Source organism: Piliocolobus tephrosceles, chromosome 20, assembly GCF_002776525.5.
Source record: "Piliocolobus tephrosceles isolate RC106 chromosome 20, ASM277652v3, whole genome shotgun sequence".
NCBI lineage: Eukaryota > Metazoa > Chordata > Mammalia > Primates > Cercopithecidae > Piliocolobus > Piliocolobus tephrosceles.
In genome coordinates, this window is record NC_045453.1 from 48,942,752 (window position 1) to 48,959,565 (window position 16,814).

General features: G+C 42.9%; 1 protein-coding gene across 1 annotated transcript in view; it reads right to left on the reverse strand.

Moving 5' to 3' along the window:
* ISM1 (isthmin 1) overlaps positions 1–15,988 on the reverse strand; it is a 77,991-nt gene extending 62,003 nt beyond the window's left edge. Inside the window, exon 1 of the mRNA XM_023217844.2 lies at positions 15,375–15,988. Coding sequence (XP_023073612.1) covers positions 15,375–15,512 — 138 coding nt within the window. The 5' untranslated portion in view covers positions 15,513–15,988. The remainder of the gene's footprint in view (positions 1–15,374) is intronic.
* Between the last annotated feature and the right edge of the window lie 826 nt (positions 15,989–16,814).

Sequence of the window (16,814 nt, forward strand, 5' to 3'; positions counted from 1 at the left end):
CTAGTGGAGCTGTGAGAAGAGAGCCACTGTCCTCCAGAACCCGGAATGGTAGATCTACCGACAGCTTGCACCATGTGCCTGGAAAAGTCGCAGATACTCAACGCCAGCCTCTGAAAGCAGCTGGAGGGAGGCTGACCCTGCAAAGCCACGGGGGCAGAGCTGCTTAAGACCATGGGAACCCACCTCTTGCATAAGTGTGACCTGGGTGTGAGACATGGAGTCAAAGGGGACCATTTTGGAGCTTTAAAATTTAACTGCCCTGCTGGATTTCAGACTTGGCCTGGGCCCTGTAATCCCTTTGTTTTGGCCAATTTCTCCCATTTGGAATGACTGTATTTACCCAATACCTGTACCCCCATCATATCTAGGAAATAACTAGCTTGCTTTTGATTTTACAGGCTCATAGGCAGAAGGGACTTGCCTTGTCTCAGATGAGACTTTGGACTGTGGACTTTTGGATTAATTCTGAAATAAATTAAGACTTTGGGGGACTGTTGGGAAGGTATGATTGATTTTGAAATGTGAGGACATGAGATTTGGAGGGGTCAGGGGTGGAATGATACGGTTTGGCTTTGTCCCCACTCAAATCTCAACTGAATTGTTTCTCCCAGAATTTGCATGCGTTGTGGGAGGGACCCAGGGGGAAGCAATTGAATCATGGGGGCCAGTCTTTCCCGTGCTAACTCAATGAATATCCCAGCATTAGTTGGAAAGGTGAGAAGTTTGTTCACATAATTGTCTTCTACTGTATCACTCCCAAGAATTGTAACTCTGAGCAGGTCCTTGTTAGAAGTATGGCCGAGACGGGCATGGTGGCTCACGCCTGTAATCCCAGCACTTTGGGAGGCTGAGGCAGGTGGATCACAAGGTTAAGAGATCGAGACCATCCTGGCCAACATGGTGAAACCCTGTCTCTACTAAAAATACAAAAATTAGCCGTGCATGGTTGTGGGTGCCTGTAATCCCAGCTACTCAGGAGGCTGAGGCAGTAGACTTGCTTGAACCTGGGAGGTGGAGGTTGCAGTGAGTCAAGATTGTGCCGCAGCACTCCAGCCTGGGTGGCACGATGGGACTCCATCTCAAAAAAAAAAAAAAAAAAAAAAAGAAGTACAATATACAACGCACAGAGCCTGTGGAACTCCTGTCCCCAGGCATGTTCTGTTTCTCTTGTTGCATCTGGGGAAGGAAGGTAGGAAACAGTGCCCTTTCATCAGGGAAAGTGGTCACAGGCTCAAATTGTCCAAGCCCCATAAGTGATGAATAACGTATTTGCAGGCACAGTTCCTACTATGTAGCACACAATTTGTAAGCAGTGAAAGGGCAACCCTTCCGAAAAAAAGATGGAAAGAGATGGGCGTGGGTTTCTTGACTCAGAAACAACCCTTGGTGGGGGCTGAATCCTGTACTGCCACAGCAACCCACAGGATGACATGTGGGAGCTTTCTCTAGCTCTAACTTCTCAGTGGCAGGGCCCTCTAGGACTCTCTCTCCCTCTTGGCCTTACTTTGGCCCCGGAGTCAGGCTGAGCAGCTTCCCAACACAGCCCTGGTGATGTAACTATTCTTATCCCATTTTACTGAATGGGACACAGAGATGTAGAGAAGTGTAAGGATTTTGCTTAGGGGCAGAGACTTAACTGAGGAGCAGAACTGGAATCAAAACAACTCCAAAGCCCATGACCACTTTTTGGCTCGTCTGTTGGATCTTGTGACTTGTTTTGGCTGATGAAATGGTAACAGATATGACTGAGGTATAATCCCATCACCATGAGAGAAATGTGTGGCAGGTAACCTGCTGGTCACAAAAGAATGGGAGACCCATGGCATAAACCTAGATCCAATCCATAGCTTAAAGCCATGCCCTGCCTAGATCTACTGAACCTTAGCTGACCCACGGACCCCTGAGTGTGAGAGTACATGCTTATAACTGCAGACCACTGAGATCTGTATTAGTTGTCCTACCGTATTATTAGGCAATAGTTGGATAACACAGGACCTGTATTAAGTGCTTTCTGGGACCTGCAACTTGTAAGAAAAACATGCATGTAGACCAGTGTTTCTCAAACCATGACCTGCAGATGATTAACCTGGTGACCTTGTCAAAATACAGATTCTGTACCAAAAAAAATTGCAAACTATGCATCTGACAAAGGGCTAACATACAGAATCTAAAAGGAACTCAAACAACTCATCAAGAAAAAACCAAATGACCTCATTAAAAAGTGGACAAAGGACATGAACAGGCATTTTTCAAAAGAAAACATACAAGAGGACAACAAACATATGAAAAAATGCTTTACATATCTAATTGTCAGATAAATAAAAAAATTAAAACCACAGTGAGATACCATTTTACACAAGTCAGAATGGCTATTGTTAAAAAGTCTACAAACAACATATGTTGGCGAGGACGTGGATAAAAGGGCACACTTATATGCTGTTGATGGGAATGTAAACAAGCATAACCTTTATAGAAAACAGTGTGGAGATTTCTCAAAATACCAAAAATAGAACTACCATTCAATCCAGCAATCCCACTTCTGAGTATATTCCCTTTCCCAAAGGGAAAGAAATCAATACATCAAAAAGATACCTGCACTCATCTGTTTATCACAGCACTATTCACAATAGCAAATACATGGAATTAACTTAAGTGGCCATCAGTGGAAGATTGGGTAAAGAAATATACCATGGAATACTACTCACACATAAAAAAGAATGAAGTCATGTCTTTTGCAGCAACATGGCTGGTACCAGAGGCCATTATGCTAAGCGAAATAACTCGGAAACAGAAAGTCGAACACCACATGTTCTCCCTTATAAGTGGGGGCTAAACAATGGGCATACACGGACATACAAAGAGTAATCAGACATTGGGGACTCCAAAAGGTGGGAGGTGGAGGGGATGAGGGCTGAAAAATTACTTATTGGGTACAATGTTCACTACTCAGGTGATGAGTACACTAAAAGCCCAGACTTCACTACTACACAATATACACACCTAAGAAACCTGCACCTGTACTCCCAAAATATATATAAATAAACATTTTTAAAATGCGGATTCTGATTCAGTAGTTCTGGGCATGGCTTAAGACTCTTATTTTACAACAAGCTTTCAGGAGATGCTAATGCTGGTGGTCTGTAGACCACATTCCAGGCGCAAGGGCTGAGAAGCCATTCTGAGCTTCTTGTCTATCTCTGGGCCATGAATGCACCTACTGAACATTTGGGCAATGGATGGGTTACCTTATGTGTAAGAGAAGGACAATATTTTCCCTCATAATGAGAATCCTATGTGAGTCACTAACAATCTGTGCTCTCCTACGTCCCATGTGCCCAGAAGGTCAGAATTTCCTCAATTCATTTCTTGGGCCAAGAATTAGGAACATCTAATGGGATCTCCTTTTTTTTTTTTTTTTTTTTTTTTTTTTTTTTTGAGATCAAGTTTCACTCTTGTTGCCCAGGCAGGAATGCAATGGCACAATCTTGGCTCATTGCAACCTCCAACTCCCTGGTTCAAGCAATTCTCCTGCCTCAGCCTCCCGAGTAGCTGGGATTACAGGCATGCACCACCATGCCCAGCTAATTTTGTATTTTCAGTAGAGACAGGGTTTCTCCATGTTGGTCAGGCTGGTCTCAAACTCCTAACCTCAGGTGATCTGCCTGCCTTGGCTTCCCAAAGTACTGGGATTACAGGCATGAGCTACCACGCCCGGTGGGAATCTCCATTTTTATTTTTGCTCTTTCTACTCCCTGAAATTTGAAGATTCCCAGCAATAAACCTGGCTTCCAATTCATTTTGAGCTCAAAATCCACACCAGGTTTCTATGGCACAATGTAATTGAGGCCCCAGGCAGAAGATATGAAATCCATTTCTGGTTTTTTAATTTCCACTCATGGGGACTAGGAATGGGGCAAGAGAATCAAGGAATATTGGACAGCAGGATGTGGGAGAAGTAGAGTTTTCTTCTGGGGACACTTTTCTAGCCTTTTTTTTTTTTTTTTTTTTTTTTTTTGGTTCAGCATCTAATTTTCTTTTCACAACCCCCACCATGATGGTCACTACAATCGATGTGTCACCACCATCACTTGGAGAATCGAGACCCATGAGACTACTTTGGGCATTCTGAAAAGAAAGGAGAATTCTTTCTAAGGAGACAGTGTCTTCTCTCCTTCTTCCAGTATTTCATAATATACTGTAGTTCATACATTTATATTTTAACTATAGAAAAATAGCATCCTGGGATTCAACCTTTAAATTCCGTGAAGTTTTCCAAGGAAGTACCTGGATTGTTGTAGATCCTAAACACTTTATGTGAGTGCACCAAAAGGAGTTCCAGAATTTCTTAATAAGCTAAACATACAACTGCTATATGATCCAACCATTCTGCTCCAAAGTATTCACCCAAGAGAAATGAAAGCAAATGTTCACACAAAGGCTTATACCCGAATGTTCACAGCATTTTTAATAGTTGCCAAATAGGAAATAACCTAAATGAGTCAATGGGTAAGAATATTGTGGTATATCCACACAATAGAATATGAATTGGTAATAAAAACGAACAAGTTCTCTATGCACAAAACAACGTGAATGAATCTCAAAATTATTATGGTGAGCAAAGAAGCCATATCATGCAATGCTATGCATTCTATATTCCACATATATAAAAGTCTAGGAAATCCAACACTAATCTGCAGTGAGAGAAGGCAGATCAGTGGTTGCCCGGAGATTGCTGAAACTCACAGAGGAGCACAAGGAAACTTTTCAGATGGTAGATTTATTCATCATCTTGACTATGGTGATGGTTTTACAGGTGTCAGTATTGTCACATTTTTCATTTAAATATGTACAGCTTATTAGTTGTTAATTGCACTTTGACAAAGCTGTATTTTAAAAAAATAATAATAAAATGACTGTCACTCTTCTCCTCCTGTCCTCACTGCTATCTCCCAGGGTTACCTGTGAGGCAAGGCATGTCGGCTATTTGTTCCTTTGTCCTTGGTGAAAATATTCTATCTGGATGCTTGTGGGAGGAAGTTAACACTGGGGTGGGCTATGACCATTTCCAGCTTCTCTGCATTCTTCATATAGATTTTGGACATACTTTGTTATTTTTGAAAATAGATAAGTGGTGTCCAGAAGACATCAATGGCCCATTGCATTCAAAGTCTACCTGACCTTTTCCAGGTCACTGCTCTTGAATATCTGGTGACTGGGTTACTCAAAATTGCAAATCAGGCAGCTCAGAGACCCAAACTTGAAGACAGAACTCTTCTATTCCATGAACCTCACAGTACTATCTCTTCCATGGAGAATGCGGGTGTTGCTGTCTAATGGATGTGTATCAGCCATGGAGAGTGCTCTCTGCAAGACGATTGGGTTTACTGAAATGTGCATGAGTCAGGCCAACAGGAAGAAGGCGTAGTTAACCTACTGTTTTGACTTCTACTTGGTTTACAAAGATAACTTTCCAGGGACACATGCTGGTCTGTGCTTAGGGAGTTGATGCTAAGCTATTTGTGTCAAGGCACCTTGGCCTCTGCTTATTTCAGGCATTAGAGGACAATCCCACACGCCTCTGAGGCCTCCCCATTGTCACTCATCCTCCCACCTAACATAGTAAAGGACCATGGGATCAGCATCTCAGGAGAAAAAGGACCCACTAGATCTCTGAACACCAGGAATTTGTAGGCTTTGCCTGTGCGTGACCTTTGCAGCCCATCTCTGCAATTTTGGAATTTCCCTCTTCCTGACTGCTCCGGGAGTGCATGGGATAGCCTGGTTCTTTTGCTGCCTGCAGCGCATCTCTCTGAGGCTAACAGACTTCCTCGCTGTTAATGACAACAACAAGCAGGTGCCTCATGGAAACTCTGCTCTGTTACCTTTCTGGAGACTTCCTGTATTGTTACTACCTAGAGGAGTATCCATTATCATCATGACTACCATTCGGGTGTGGTTCATTTAGTGTGGGTTTTCCCAGAAGGAGACCCTGAGACAAAGAACAAGTAATTTATTTGAGAGATGACCCCAGAAATCTCTGGTAGGGGAAGAAGAAGGCAGGCAGGGAAGAGAAAGAGCCAGAAGGCTACATTATCAAGACAGGGACCACAGTGGGCAGTGAGTGTTTAGTTCCAAGAGAAACACTGGGCATAAGAAGCATATTGGCTTTGTCAGCACTGGACGTGATCTAAACTCTTGACTGATAAGCCACAGAAGGAAATAAATTAAGTTTTATGTATTTATGTTCACAGTTTCTTATAATTCTTATAAAAAGGAATTGTATAAGGTTTAAATAACATGCAAAGTGAAGTTTTTTTGTTTCCTTTTTTATTTTCTATAACACATTCCCTTGCTGTTTGTTTGAACCCACTACATATAATCTGGGCACTAAACCGACAACCCCATCCCATCCCTAAATGATCTCCTGTCTTTGGGGGATGAGGAGAGACCGAGGGACACTCTTAGCTATCATTGGGGAAAGGGGCTTCATTGTCATCCTTTTGTTTACAACTCATAACATTTGTAAAGGGTAAAATTTGTAAACTCTAAGCCAAGGGTTGCAAAAGACAGATGCTCTCAGAAGATGAGAGAGACATAATAGAACCACAGAAAGCACTAAAGTGTTTTACAATAAGACTAGTGAAGACAAGTTAAAGAAACTGAGATAATGGAATTTGGAAATGACAAAGGAGCTATTACATAATAATCTTCAAGTTCTGCAGGAGAAGTTTCTTGAAAAGAGTGCAGCCACCTGTTCATGAATACTAGGAAGAAAAAAAAGTGAACAAAGTGAAGAAGAAATTAACATGTAGCATAAAGGATTTAATGGGCATATCAGAGGAAAAATGTTCTGATATTAAGAGCTGTTAAAAACCCTTGTATGACATGTGGAAAATGTTATTGAGATTATTTGCTTTGTAAGTTTAAAAGCAAAACAGATTCTTCGTGACCAAATGTATAGACATCTGAGGATGCCCCCAAACCTCAAAGATTAATGCCTTTTAAACTATGGGTAGAAGTGAATAAATGAAGGAACAGCACAAATGATATAACTTTATTTTGGTTTATATAAAGGAAAATAAAATTAAGAAATAGAATTATAGTGTTTCAGCTCAAGGTGGCTGACCAAGGTGGCGTTTACCTCTTTTCTATTTATTAATTCTATGGAGGAGGTAGAAGAAATATGAGTCAATCCACAACAGAACTGGAAAGCTGAAAGAAGGGCCAACTACAGAAGAGAGAGAGGGATTTCTGGTAGATAAGAAACAAGTGGCAATCGATTGAAAGTGAAGCACTACAGAGCTGAGAAAAGGAAAGTGAGATCTCTAAAAAGTCAGTTTCCCTAGAAGAATTGCCACAATAATATCAAGAACAGAGACTACGTCAGCCTCACTACTAGAAATTTACTCACAAGAAATGAAAACATAGGTCCACAGAAAGGCTTGTGTAAAAACACTAACATGGTCTCACTCATAATATGCAAAGCAATGGAAACAAACCAAACGTCCATTGATGGGAATATACAAATTGTGATAGAGTTACACAGTGGACTATCATTTAGCAATAAAAGAGAGAAATCTACTGATATACACAAAATAAATGAATCTCAAAAACTATGTTTAATGAGAGAAGCCAGGCGCACAGAAAAATGCAAACAGTACATTCCATTTATGTGAAAGTCTGGAACAGGCGAAACTAATCTATGGTAATGGAAGCCAGAAATTGGTTGCCTCTGGAAGGAGTAAATTGCCTACAATTGTGCACCGGAACACTTTCTGGGTGATGGGGAATGTTCTATATCCTAATTTTGGTGGTAACTATATAGGCATATACAACTGTAAAAATGAAACTGAACCCTTAAGATTCATCCATTTTATCGTATGTAAATTATATATTGTTTCTTTAAAAAAACTTTAAAAAATGCAGAGAGAGAGAGACGAGAAGAAAGATAAGGAAAAAGGAAAGGAAGATAAAAAAGGAAGAAAAAGGAAAGAAAGGGAAGGAAAAAGAAGGGGAGAAAAGAGGCTATAAAAGTTAGGAGAAAAGGCTGAGGGCAGGAAATGGTAGAGCTATTTCATTCAGTCCTGGGTTTCAGAGTGGCTGAGTTTGACATTTGCATCTGATATTTACTATGAGCGTTCAGTTATGAAATATTCCTAAACAAGACACTGGGGTTGAAATAGCCAGAAGAATGCCTCAAGACATAAGACACAATTAAAAAGCAGAAGTAAAAGTACGAGAAGAAAAATTAAGAGACATTAAAGATGGATCTTGAAATCTCAATCTCAATGTTAGTTTCAATCTCTAACAGGAGTTACAGAAAAAGAGTTCAGGGATATTGGAAATAACAAAGATATAACTAAAGAAATTTTTTCAAGCTGGAGACAAAGTTGGGACTTCAGAATGAAAGGGTTCACCATATGCTGACAGGACTAACAGCTAAAGCCCTAAATCTAAACACAACCTGGTAAAATTTCTGAACATTATGAATAAAGGAAAAACTCATAAAAGCATCAAGTTTTTTAAAAATCACCTACAAAGAAATGGTATTAGACTTCTCATCTGAAATATGAGATAGTATAAAAAAATTAAATTGTATTCTTAAAATTCTTAGGGGGGAAATAAGATAGAAGACAGACAACTGCCAAATTAGCATTTAATTTTGAGAATCAAATAAAGATAGGTCTAAAGATATAGGTTCTCACAGAGTTTATAATTAATAAATTGTCTCTGAAAAAATTTTTGAAACTGTGTTTTAGCAAAATAAAAGATGAAAGTATGAGATTGAAGAAGCAGCAGCACGCCAGACACAGTGGCTAACACCTGTAATCCCAGCACTTTGGGAGGCCGGGGCAGGCAGATCACCTGAGATCAGATCACCTGAGATCATAAAAGAGAGAAATCTACTCGACACCAACCTGGCCAACATGGTGAAACCCTGTCTCTACTAAAAATACAAAAATTAGCCAGGCATAGTGGCGGGTACCTGTAATCCCAGCTACTTGGGAGGCTGAGGCACGAGAATCGCTTGAACCCAGGAGAGGGAGGTTGCAGTGAGCCGAGATCACACCACTGCACTCCTGGACTCCAGCCTGGGCAACAGAGCTAGACTCCGTCTCAAAAGGCAGCAGCTAGATAAATAAGTAAATCTTAGAATTAAGTCTAAATAATTATTGGGAGTATAATAAAACTGATAAGAATTGATTCCTAAAATAGACATACTAAAAGAAAAGAAAGAAAAAAGAAAGAAAGATTAAAAGAAATATTCTAGCGCTAAAATTTCAGAAGATTAAAAAATTAGAGATAGTATACAGACAAGACAGAGAATCTTGCATCTAGCATGTCAGAATCTTGTTTATGTGATGGGTTTAGGTTATAGATAATGGTTGATTCTCAGCATTAATAGAAAAGTGTTAGTTCAATTATGTTTGTTAAAATGTTAAACATAATAGAAATAGAACAGATAACTTTCAAAACTTGATAAAAATTTTAAAAAGTAATATTTAAATACTTATCAAATGGCCAGGCATAGTGGCTCATGACTGTAATCCCAACTCTTTGGGAGACTGAGGCAGGTGGATCACTTGAGTCCAGGAGTTTGAGACCTGCCTGGGCAACATGGTGAAACCCCATCTCTACAAAAAATACAAAACTTAGCTGGGCATGGTGGTGAGCACCTGTAGTCACAGCTACTTGGGAGGCGGAGGTGGGAGGATCACTTGAGCCTGGGAGGTGGAGGTTGCAGTGAGCTGAGATCATGCCACTGCACTCCAGCCTGGGCAACAGAGCAAGACTCCACTTAAATAAACAAATAAATAAATACTTATCAAATGATTAAATGCCAAGCTCTAATAACACATTTAGCATGCATTCAATGTTCTAATCCTTACAATAATACTGAGAAATAGTTACTATATATCTATTTTACGGATGAGAAAATCTAGACATAGAAAGGCTAATCCTCTTGCCAAAGATGATATAAATAAATTGAAGGTGAGAGTGAGGGAGGAAAAATGAAAATAAATAACAATTTTAGAAGAGCAAATAAAATGAAAAAAATTCTAATTTATCAATAATCACAATAAATATAAACGGGTTAAATCCATTGATGCTTTGCATAAACAAGTACAATTTAGCTATAGCTTATTAATAAGAAATATATTTAAATTAAAAAGTTGGGCCAGGCGTGGTGGCTCACGCCTGTAATCCCAGCACTTTGGGAGGCTGAGGCAGGCAGATCACGAGGTCAGGAGATTGAGACCATCTTAGCTAACACAGTGAAATCCAGTATCTACTAAAAATACAGAAAATTAGCCAGGAGTGGTGGCATGCGCCTGTAGTCCCAGCTACTCAGGAGGCTGAGGCAGGAGAATGGCGTGAACCTGGGAGGCGGAGCTTGCAGTGAGCCAAGATTGCACCACTGCACTCCAGCCTGGTGACAGAGTGAGATTCCATCTCAAAATAAATAAATAAATTTGAAAAAAATAAAAAGTCAAAAAGAGTTTGAAAATAAAGGTTGGAAAAGACACCCAAATAAATTCTAAAAGGAAGAAAGAGCAAAGTTGCAATATTAATATGACACAAAAAAGTATTCAAGACTAAAGGCAATAAAAGAGATAAAGAATTTCACCTTGATAAAAAGACAGTCACCAAAAAGGACACTTTATGTCCTTGCACTATGGGTTCTAAAAATGTAAATCAAAAATTAGGAGAACAAAGATAAAAAGATGCCTACGATTCCTCCCTGTGTACACATGCTCTTCTTTAATGTGACTTTGTTGCTCCTCCCATCAAGAAGTGGAATCTATTTCCTGTCCACTAGAATCTAAGTAACCACGTGATTTGTTTGGCTAATAGAATGCAGCTGAAATGATGTTGTACAAACTCATCCAGACGTCTTGCAATTTCTGCTTTTATTCTCTTGCTGCTCTGAGTCCACCATGTAAAGATATATGAGCTAGACTCCTTAAGGATGAGAGATTCTATGGAGAGCAAACCTAGGTGACAGCAAGCACCAACTATCAGACAAATGAGTGAAGTATTTTTGAACCACCTAGCCCACATGAAGCCAACAGATGACTACAGCTACATGAGTAATATCAGGTGAAATCACCAGAAGAACCACTCAGCTGAGCCCAAGCAAGGTGCTGTCATACAAATTCATGAGGAAATAAAATGGTGGTTGTGTTAAGTCACTAAATTTTAGGGTGGGTTGTTCTGCAGCAATAGCTAAGTGAGACAACTGTTCATCCTTTAAAAAAACAATCCAGTAAAAGTAATCAGCCTGACTGGAAAATGAGGTAAGTCACAAAATAAGAAACACAAATGGCTGTTGACTTTCTTGTATTAAGTACAGATAAATTATGCTTTTGCTTCTACTGCTATAAGTAGCTTGGATGAACTCCTAAATCCAAAGCAGTGAATACAAGAAGCTAAGCTGTTTTATTGAAGGCAATAGAGGGATAAAAGATGGGAAGTGCTCATAAAGATGATAGTTAGGAAATAGAGAACAGAGACATTTTACTACATTCCAGAGTTTGGTTTGCTTTAATGTTACTGTAAAAATAATCAAATTGGTGTTTTATAATACTTGCTTAAATCTCACTGACTTAATGAGTTCTGGCTTACTACTAAAAATATATAGAAATTCATGATTCTAAAACTGACTGAGATTTAGTGGAAAGGCAATCATTTGAATTTCAGACAAAGGAAATACCTTTATTAGTACTATTATTGCCTATGGATTCTATATTTTGTCTTCCAGACTACTTTTATTATATATCTATATCTATATCCATGTCTATGTTTTCTCATTAACATTAATTAAATATATGTGAAAGAACTAATCTGAGTATCTGATTAATATGAGACATACTTATTCTAACGAAATAAGATTCAAAAGCAAAAAAAAAGTTGATGTTTTCATGCATTTTAATGCAGCTATTGCACACAGTTGTCTAATTTCCTACTAGATAATGGAAAAATACTGAAAACAGTTCAAAGACAAACATTTTTATGTTCATCAGCCAGTTAACCAATATGGATAGTGTACTCAAAACATTTTACTGCCACCTTGTCACATTGTACCTATCAATGTTTTGAGCACACTTGCGCATACTAGGGGAGACAGTCATACAAAGAGTCAAAAATGTAGCCCCTAGTATGCTGAAACTACAAAAAAAAGTAAGATAATATTTATACATAGATGTGTATGTATGTATATATAATGTGTGTATATATACATATATGTCATAGTGAACACAGTAAGAATGTCAAGATACATTTGAAAATGTAAATGGTTAAAAGCGTTTCTCTCTCTTGAGTGTATAACTTTATCCAAAACTTGCAATAGAAATATGCTTCAAATAGCTCCCCACTATAAAATAACGAAAATAAATTAAGAAGCTTCTAGCTGTGCAACCTTGGGCAAATTACCTAACCTCAGTTTCTCCATTTGAAACAGGAATAACGATAGTACTCAATTCATGGGATTTTTGTGAGGATTAAGACAGCTAATATGTCTAAAGCGCTAAGAACAGTGCCTGCCACATAAAAGGCACTTAATAAATCTTAGCTATTATTGTTGCTTTTCTTACTACTACTTTATTGGGTGTCCTTGATATGTTCTTAAATAAGAATGTGTCCCTTTTTAGATGAATCCAAACATACTACAATTCGGGTAAATAAGCCCACCATTGCATATTTCTAAGACAACCTTATATTTTAGAAGGTTGTACACAGAGACAAAAACAATAAAAATGATGTATATGGATTACTTTTCTGATTAAGAAGAAGGATTTTAGTAGCTCAGGACAGCATAGAACCAACAAATTTAGATGATGTTTAAGACTTGGGTTTAAAATGTCTGGTAAAAAGAAAGAATACAGTGTCCACAGTTTTGTCTTCAAATACACCTGCTACTGGCAAATTCACTTTCTGGGGCCTGAAAATGATGACTAATAAATGTCTTTTGCAGACCTCCTCATTTGGCAGAACATTCTTCATTTGACTTATAAAACCTTTGCAGAGTCAGAGGGCCAAAGAAATAACTTTGGTCAGGAAGAGTATAAAACTTTTATAATAACAAGTCACAAAACAGCAAAATTATGAACTAAACTGCTAAATTCATCATTCTGCTTGGAAAAGTGTGTGCACTGAGTGGACAGTATCACCGAACACTATTACAAGATAAGCTGAAGCTGGTGGATTAGCAGCTACTTGGGACTCAGATATTTCTAGGAGCATAACTCTTTCTAAATCCCCCATTTGTTCTGTCCTCTTGGGGCAGTTCTTCAGCCAAAGCCCCTTTTGAGAATTCAGTCTACTTCCCTTTTAGAACTGCCACTTCCACCAGCTGCTTCTCTCATTACCTTACTGTTCAAGCGGAAAAGGCCAACCCCGGGTTATTCTAATGATAGCAAACACCTCATAAAGAAATCTGCCAAATTTACTTTTCCACAGAACATCATTTTTATGGCTTTTCATGAGTCCATGAGGAAAGAAAGCATCATGTATAAAATATAACTTCCAGAAATCTTAAAGATATTAAGAATTATCCCTACAGTGTTAGATTGGTGGGTGCCCCAGTCTATAGGATGGTGGCATCTTCAACTTCCCCATAGAAATTCCCTCAGTCTGTCACTGTACCTAGCTACCCACAGGAGAAGATGAGAGATCCCACAAAGTTAGGACATTTTTAGAAATATCTCAAAGTTAAAACAACTTCAAGCTTTGGGGTGTGTACTTTTCTACTGTTGGTTCTGTAATTGCGTGCAATAATCACCTTGCTTTAGTCTATCCTGGTAGAAAATTTGGTGTAGTTGATCAAGAGTTTGGAATGTCTGAACTTTGACAAGTTTTTTAACCTCGCTGTACCTCAGTTTTTGCATCTGTAAAGGGGCTATATTAACAGTACCATGTCTTATAAGATTATGGTTAAATTAAGTGAGTTAGATTCTGTAAAGCACTTAAAACAGTGGCACATAGTAAACACAATGGAAGTGTTTTATGAGTTTTCTCTTTACGGTAAAGTTTCGCTACAAATTGTATAAAGATGTAAAAAGTGAATTATCAAAGACAATGAACATAAAGTCCTTTGGGAACAATGAATAATGCTTATTTCGTTTTATTTATTTATTTGTTTGTTTTTTTGAGACAGAGTCTCGCTCTGTCACCTAGGCTGGAGTACAGTGGCGCGATCTCAGCTCACTGCAACCTCCCAGGTTCAAGCAATTCTCTTGCCTCAGCCTCCCAAGTAACTGGGACTACAGGCGTGCGCCACCACGCCCGGCTCATTTTTGTATTTTTAGTAGAGCCGGGGTTTCACCATGTTGGCCAGGATAGTCTCTAACTCCTGGCCTCAGGTGATCCACCCGCCTCTGTCTGCCAAAGTGCTGGGATCACAGGCGTGAACCACCGCGCCTGGTTTGAGCCGATTTTAGGAGCCAAAGAATCCCCTCTGCCTCCTGGGAAAATCCCTGCTTACTTTTGCCTGTGCTCCAAGTTTACAGTTGTCCCACCCTTAGACTTAAGGAAAGGCGCCAAGGTAGCGGCAGGAAATGCCTAGCTGGGCAATTCTCTTCAGAAGTCAGAACTCACATTGTGTCTGACCGTCCACTATGCCCTCCCCTTGACCTGAAGCTGAAATGGATAAACAGAATCCCATTGCTAAAGCGACCTTCAACGGGGAAGATCCTTGGGAGAAAGACTTTGCTACGAGTTTAAAAGCCCCAGGTAACACTGGCCCAAATCACTACCAGTGCCTTCACTCTGCACCTTCCCCACGACCAAGGGGGCAACCGGGGGACCTCAGGCGAGGCCTCCGGAGGAACATTGGAAGCAAGGGAACCCTGAGGGTGAGGAGGGGGTGCCTGGCTATTCTCCTTGGGAAATTACGTCCTGACCTTTGGCATTGCTTCCTGAAGGGGTAGACTCCCGGAGTTCTTTCTCCCAAAGACTTCAGGGATATCATCCTTTGAAGTCTTGCGTCCCTCCAGCCTCGAGTAACATTACTCAGCCTCCGAAGGTCAACGAAAGACTGGTAGCACCCCCAAGCAAGCATATCTCCACACTTCCTCTGCTCATCCCAAACCTCGCTCCCTCCCACCTCCCTACCAACTCTGCACCTGACCCGTGACCGACGGAACTGAAGGAGCGCAGTTACCAGACTTGGAAGCCGGGTGCAGCCTCCAGGCACGTGCCCCCGCTCCGCCTCTGCCTAAGTCAAGTGGTCCGGGCAAAACTACTACCAAAACAGTTGCTCTTAGGTGGGGCGGGGGACCCGCCTCCTTGCATCCACCAGGCAGTAGCTCAGCACCCCCGCCCCACAAACCATTCCCACAGGCGCGCACGCCCCTCTCCGGCGGCGCACTCACCTGCAGTTGGGCTCGGCTGGCGTTGCCCGCGGCCGCGTCGGGCCCGTTGGCGGCTCCCGAGCCGCGCAGCACGGTGATGTGCAGCGTGAGCAGCAGCAGCCCCAGCAGCAGCAGCAGCTCGGCCGCCAGGCGCACCATCCTCTTGAGACGCGCGGCTTTAGGACCCGGCGCGGCGGCCGGCGGCGGCGGCGGCGCCGGGGGAGGAGGAGTAGGAGCCCGGGAGCCCGGCAGCACGGCTCCCGCCTCGGCTCCCGCCAGGACTCCGCTTCCCGGGCCTGCGGGGCTGGCGCAGGGCGCGGCAGGGCGTGCGGGGCCGGGGGAGCAGGAGCCTCCGCCGCCGCCGCCGCACCACGGCGGAGCCACCGCGAGGCCGGGGGTGTCCAAGCCGGCTACGGAGCAAGCCCCGGCGCTGCCTGGCGGCGGCGGCGGCGAAAACTGGGTCCCGGGGCTGCCTGGGACCCGGGCCGGGCCGGAGGCCACCCTGCTGGCAGGGGGCTGCGGGGTCGGCAGCGGGGCGGGCGCAGCCGAGCCCCCGAGCGCACATGGGCGCCCCAGATGTGGCAGCGGCGCCGCAGCTGGAGCGGGAGCGGCCGCCAGAGGAGCGCGGGGAGGAGGAGGAGGATAAGAGGAGGAGGAGGGCTTCAGCTGCGGCCGGGAGTTACCTCCACGCTTGGCTTCCCCGCCCTCGCCGCCCCGAGCCACTCACCCGGCGAGCCACCTCCACTACTCTCCGCGCTCCTCGGGGCTGCCTGCCGCTCCGCCCCGCACACAGAGTCCCGGGGAGGGCCGGTTCCAGATGGGGGCCCCGGGCACACCGAGGTTGGCACGATTTGGAGGTAGCCGGGGCGCCCTCGGCGTCTGCGTCCGCTTGCCGGGCTGTACCAAGTGCCCACTGCCGAGGTCGCTGTGGGGGGCGCGAGTAGAGCCCTTGTGCTCACTGAGGCTCGGGGCTGTAGGTGGGTGGGGTGGTGCCTGGGCTGCTTTAGAAACCTTTATTGCAAAATGGAGCTGAAGTTGCAGTGATGGAAAACGGAGGGGGCGCCGGATAAGCCAGGTGTCTGCCTGCGATCCCTGCCTGAAGCAGTCGGGAGAGGGGAGAAGTGCCAAAGTGTCCTTCCGAAGGGTCTTGACACTTGCTGGGCCGCCCGCTAGCCGGCGCGGCTGTTCGCGCGTCCGCGGCGCCCCGTAGAGCCTGGGAAGGGAGGGGAGTCCAATTCGCTGGGCGTCCGTCTGGTCACCGGCGCAGGTGTTGGCCGGAAGCTGCCGGGACTCAGGGCCCGCGGCTCAGGCGCTCAGGAACTGGGAGTGAATCTCGGCTCTAGCGGGCTTGCGTCTAGGGGGCTTATCCCGGGGGTGCCGCGACCAGAGGGGATTTGGGGGCTGGCGTCGCGCAGCCGTTGATCCCGGGCCACCGCCTCATGGCCGCGCTGCAGCCTCGGG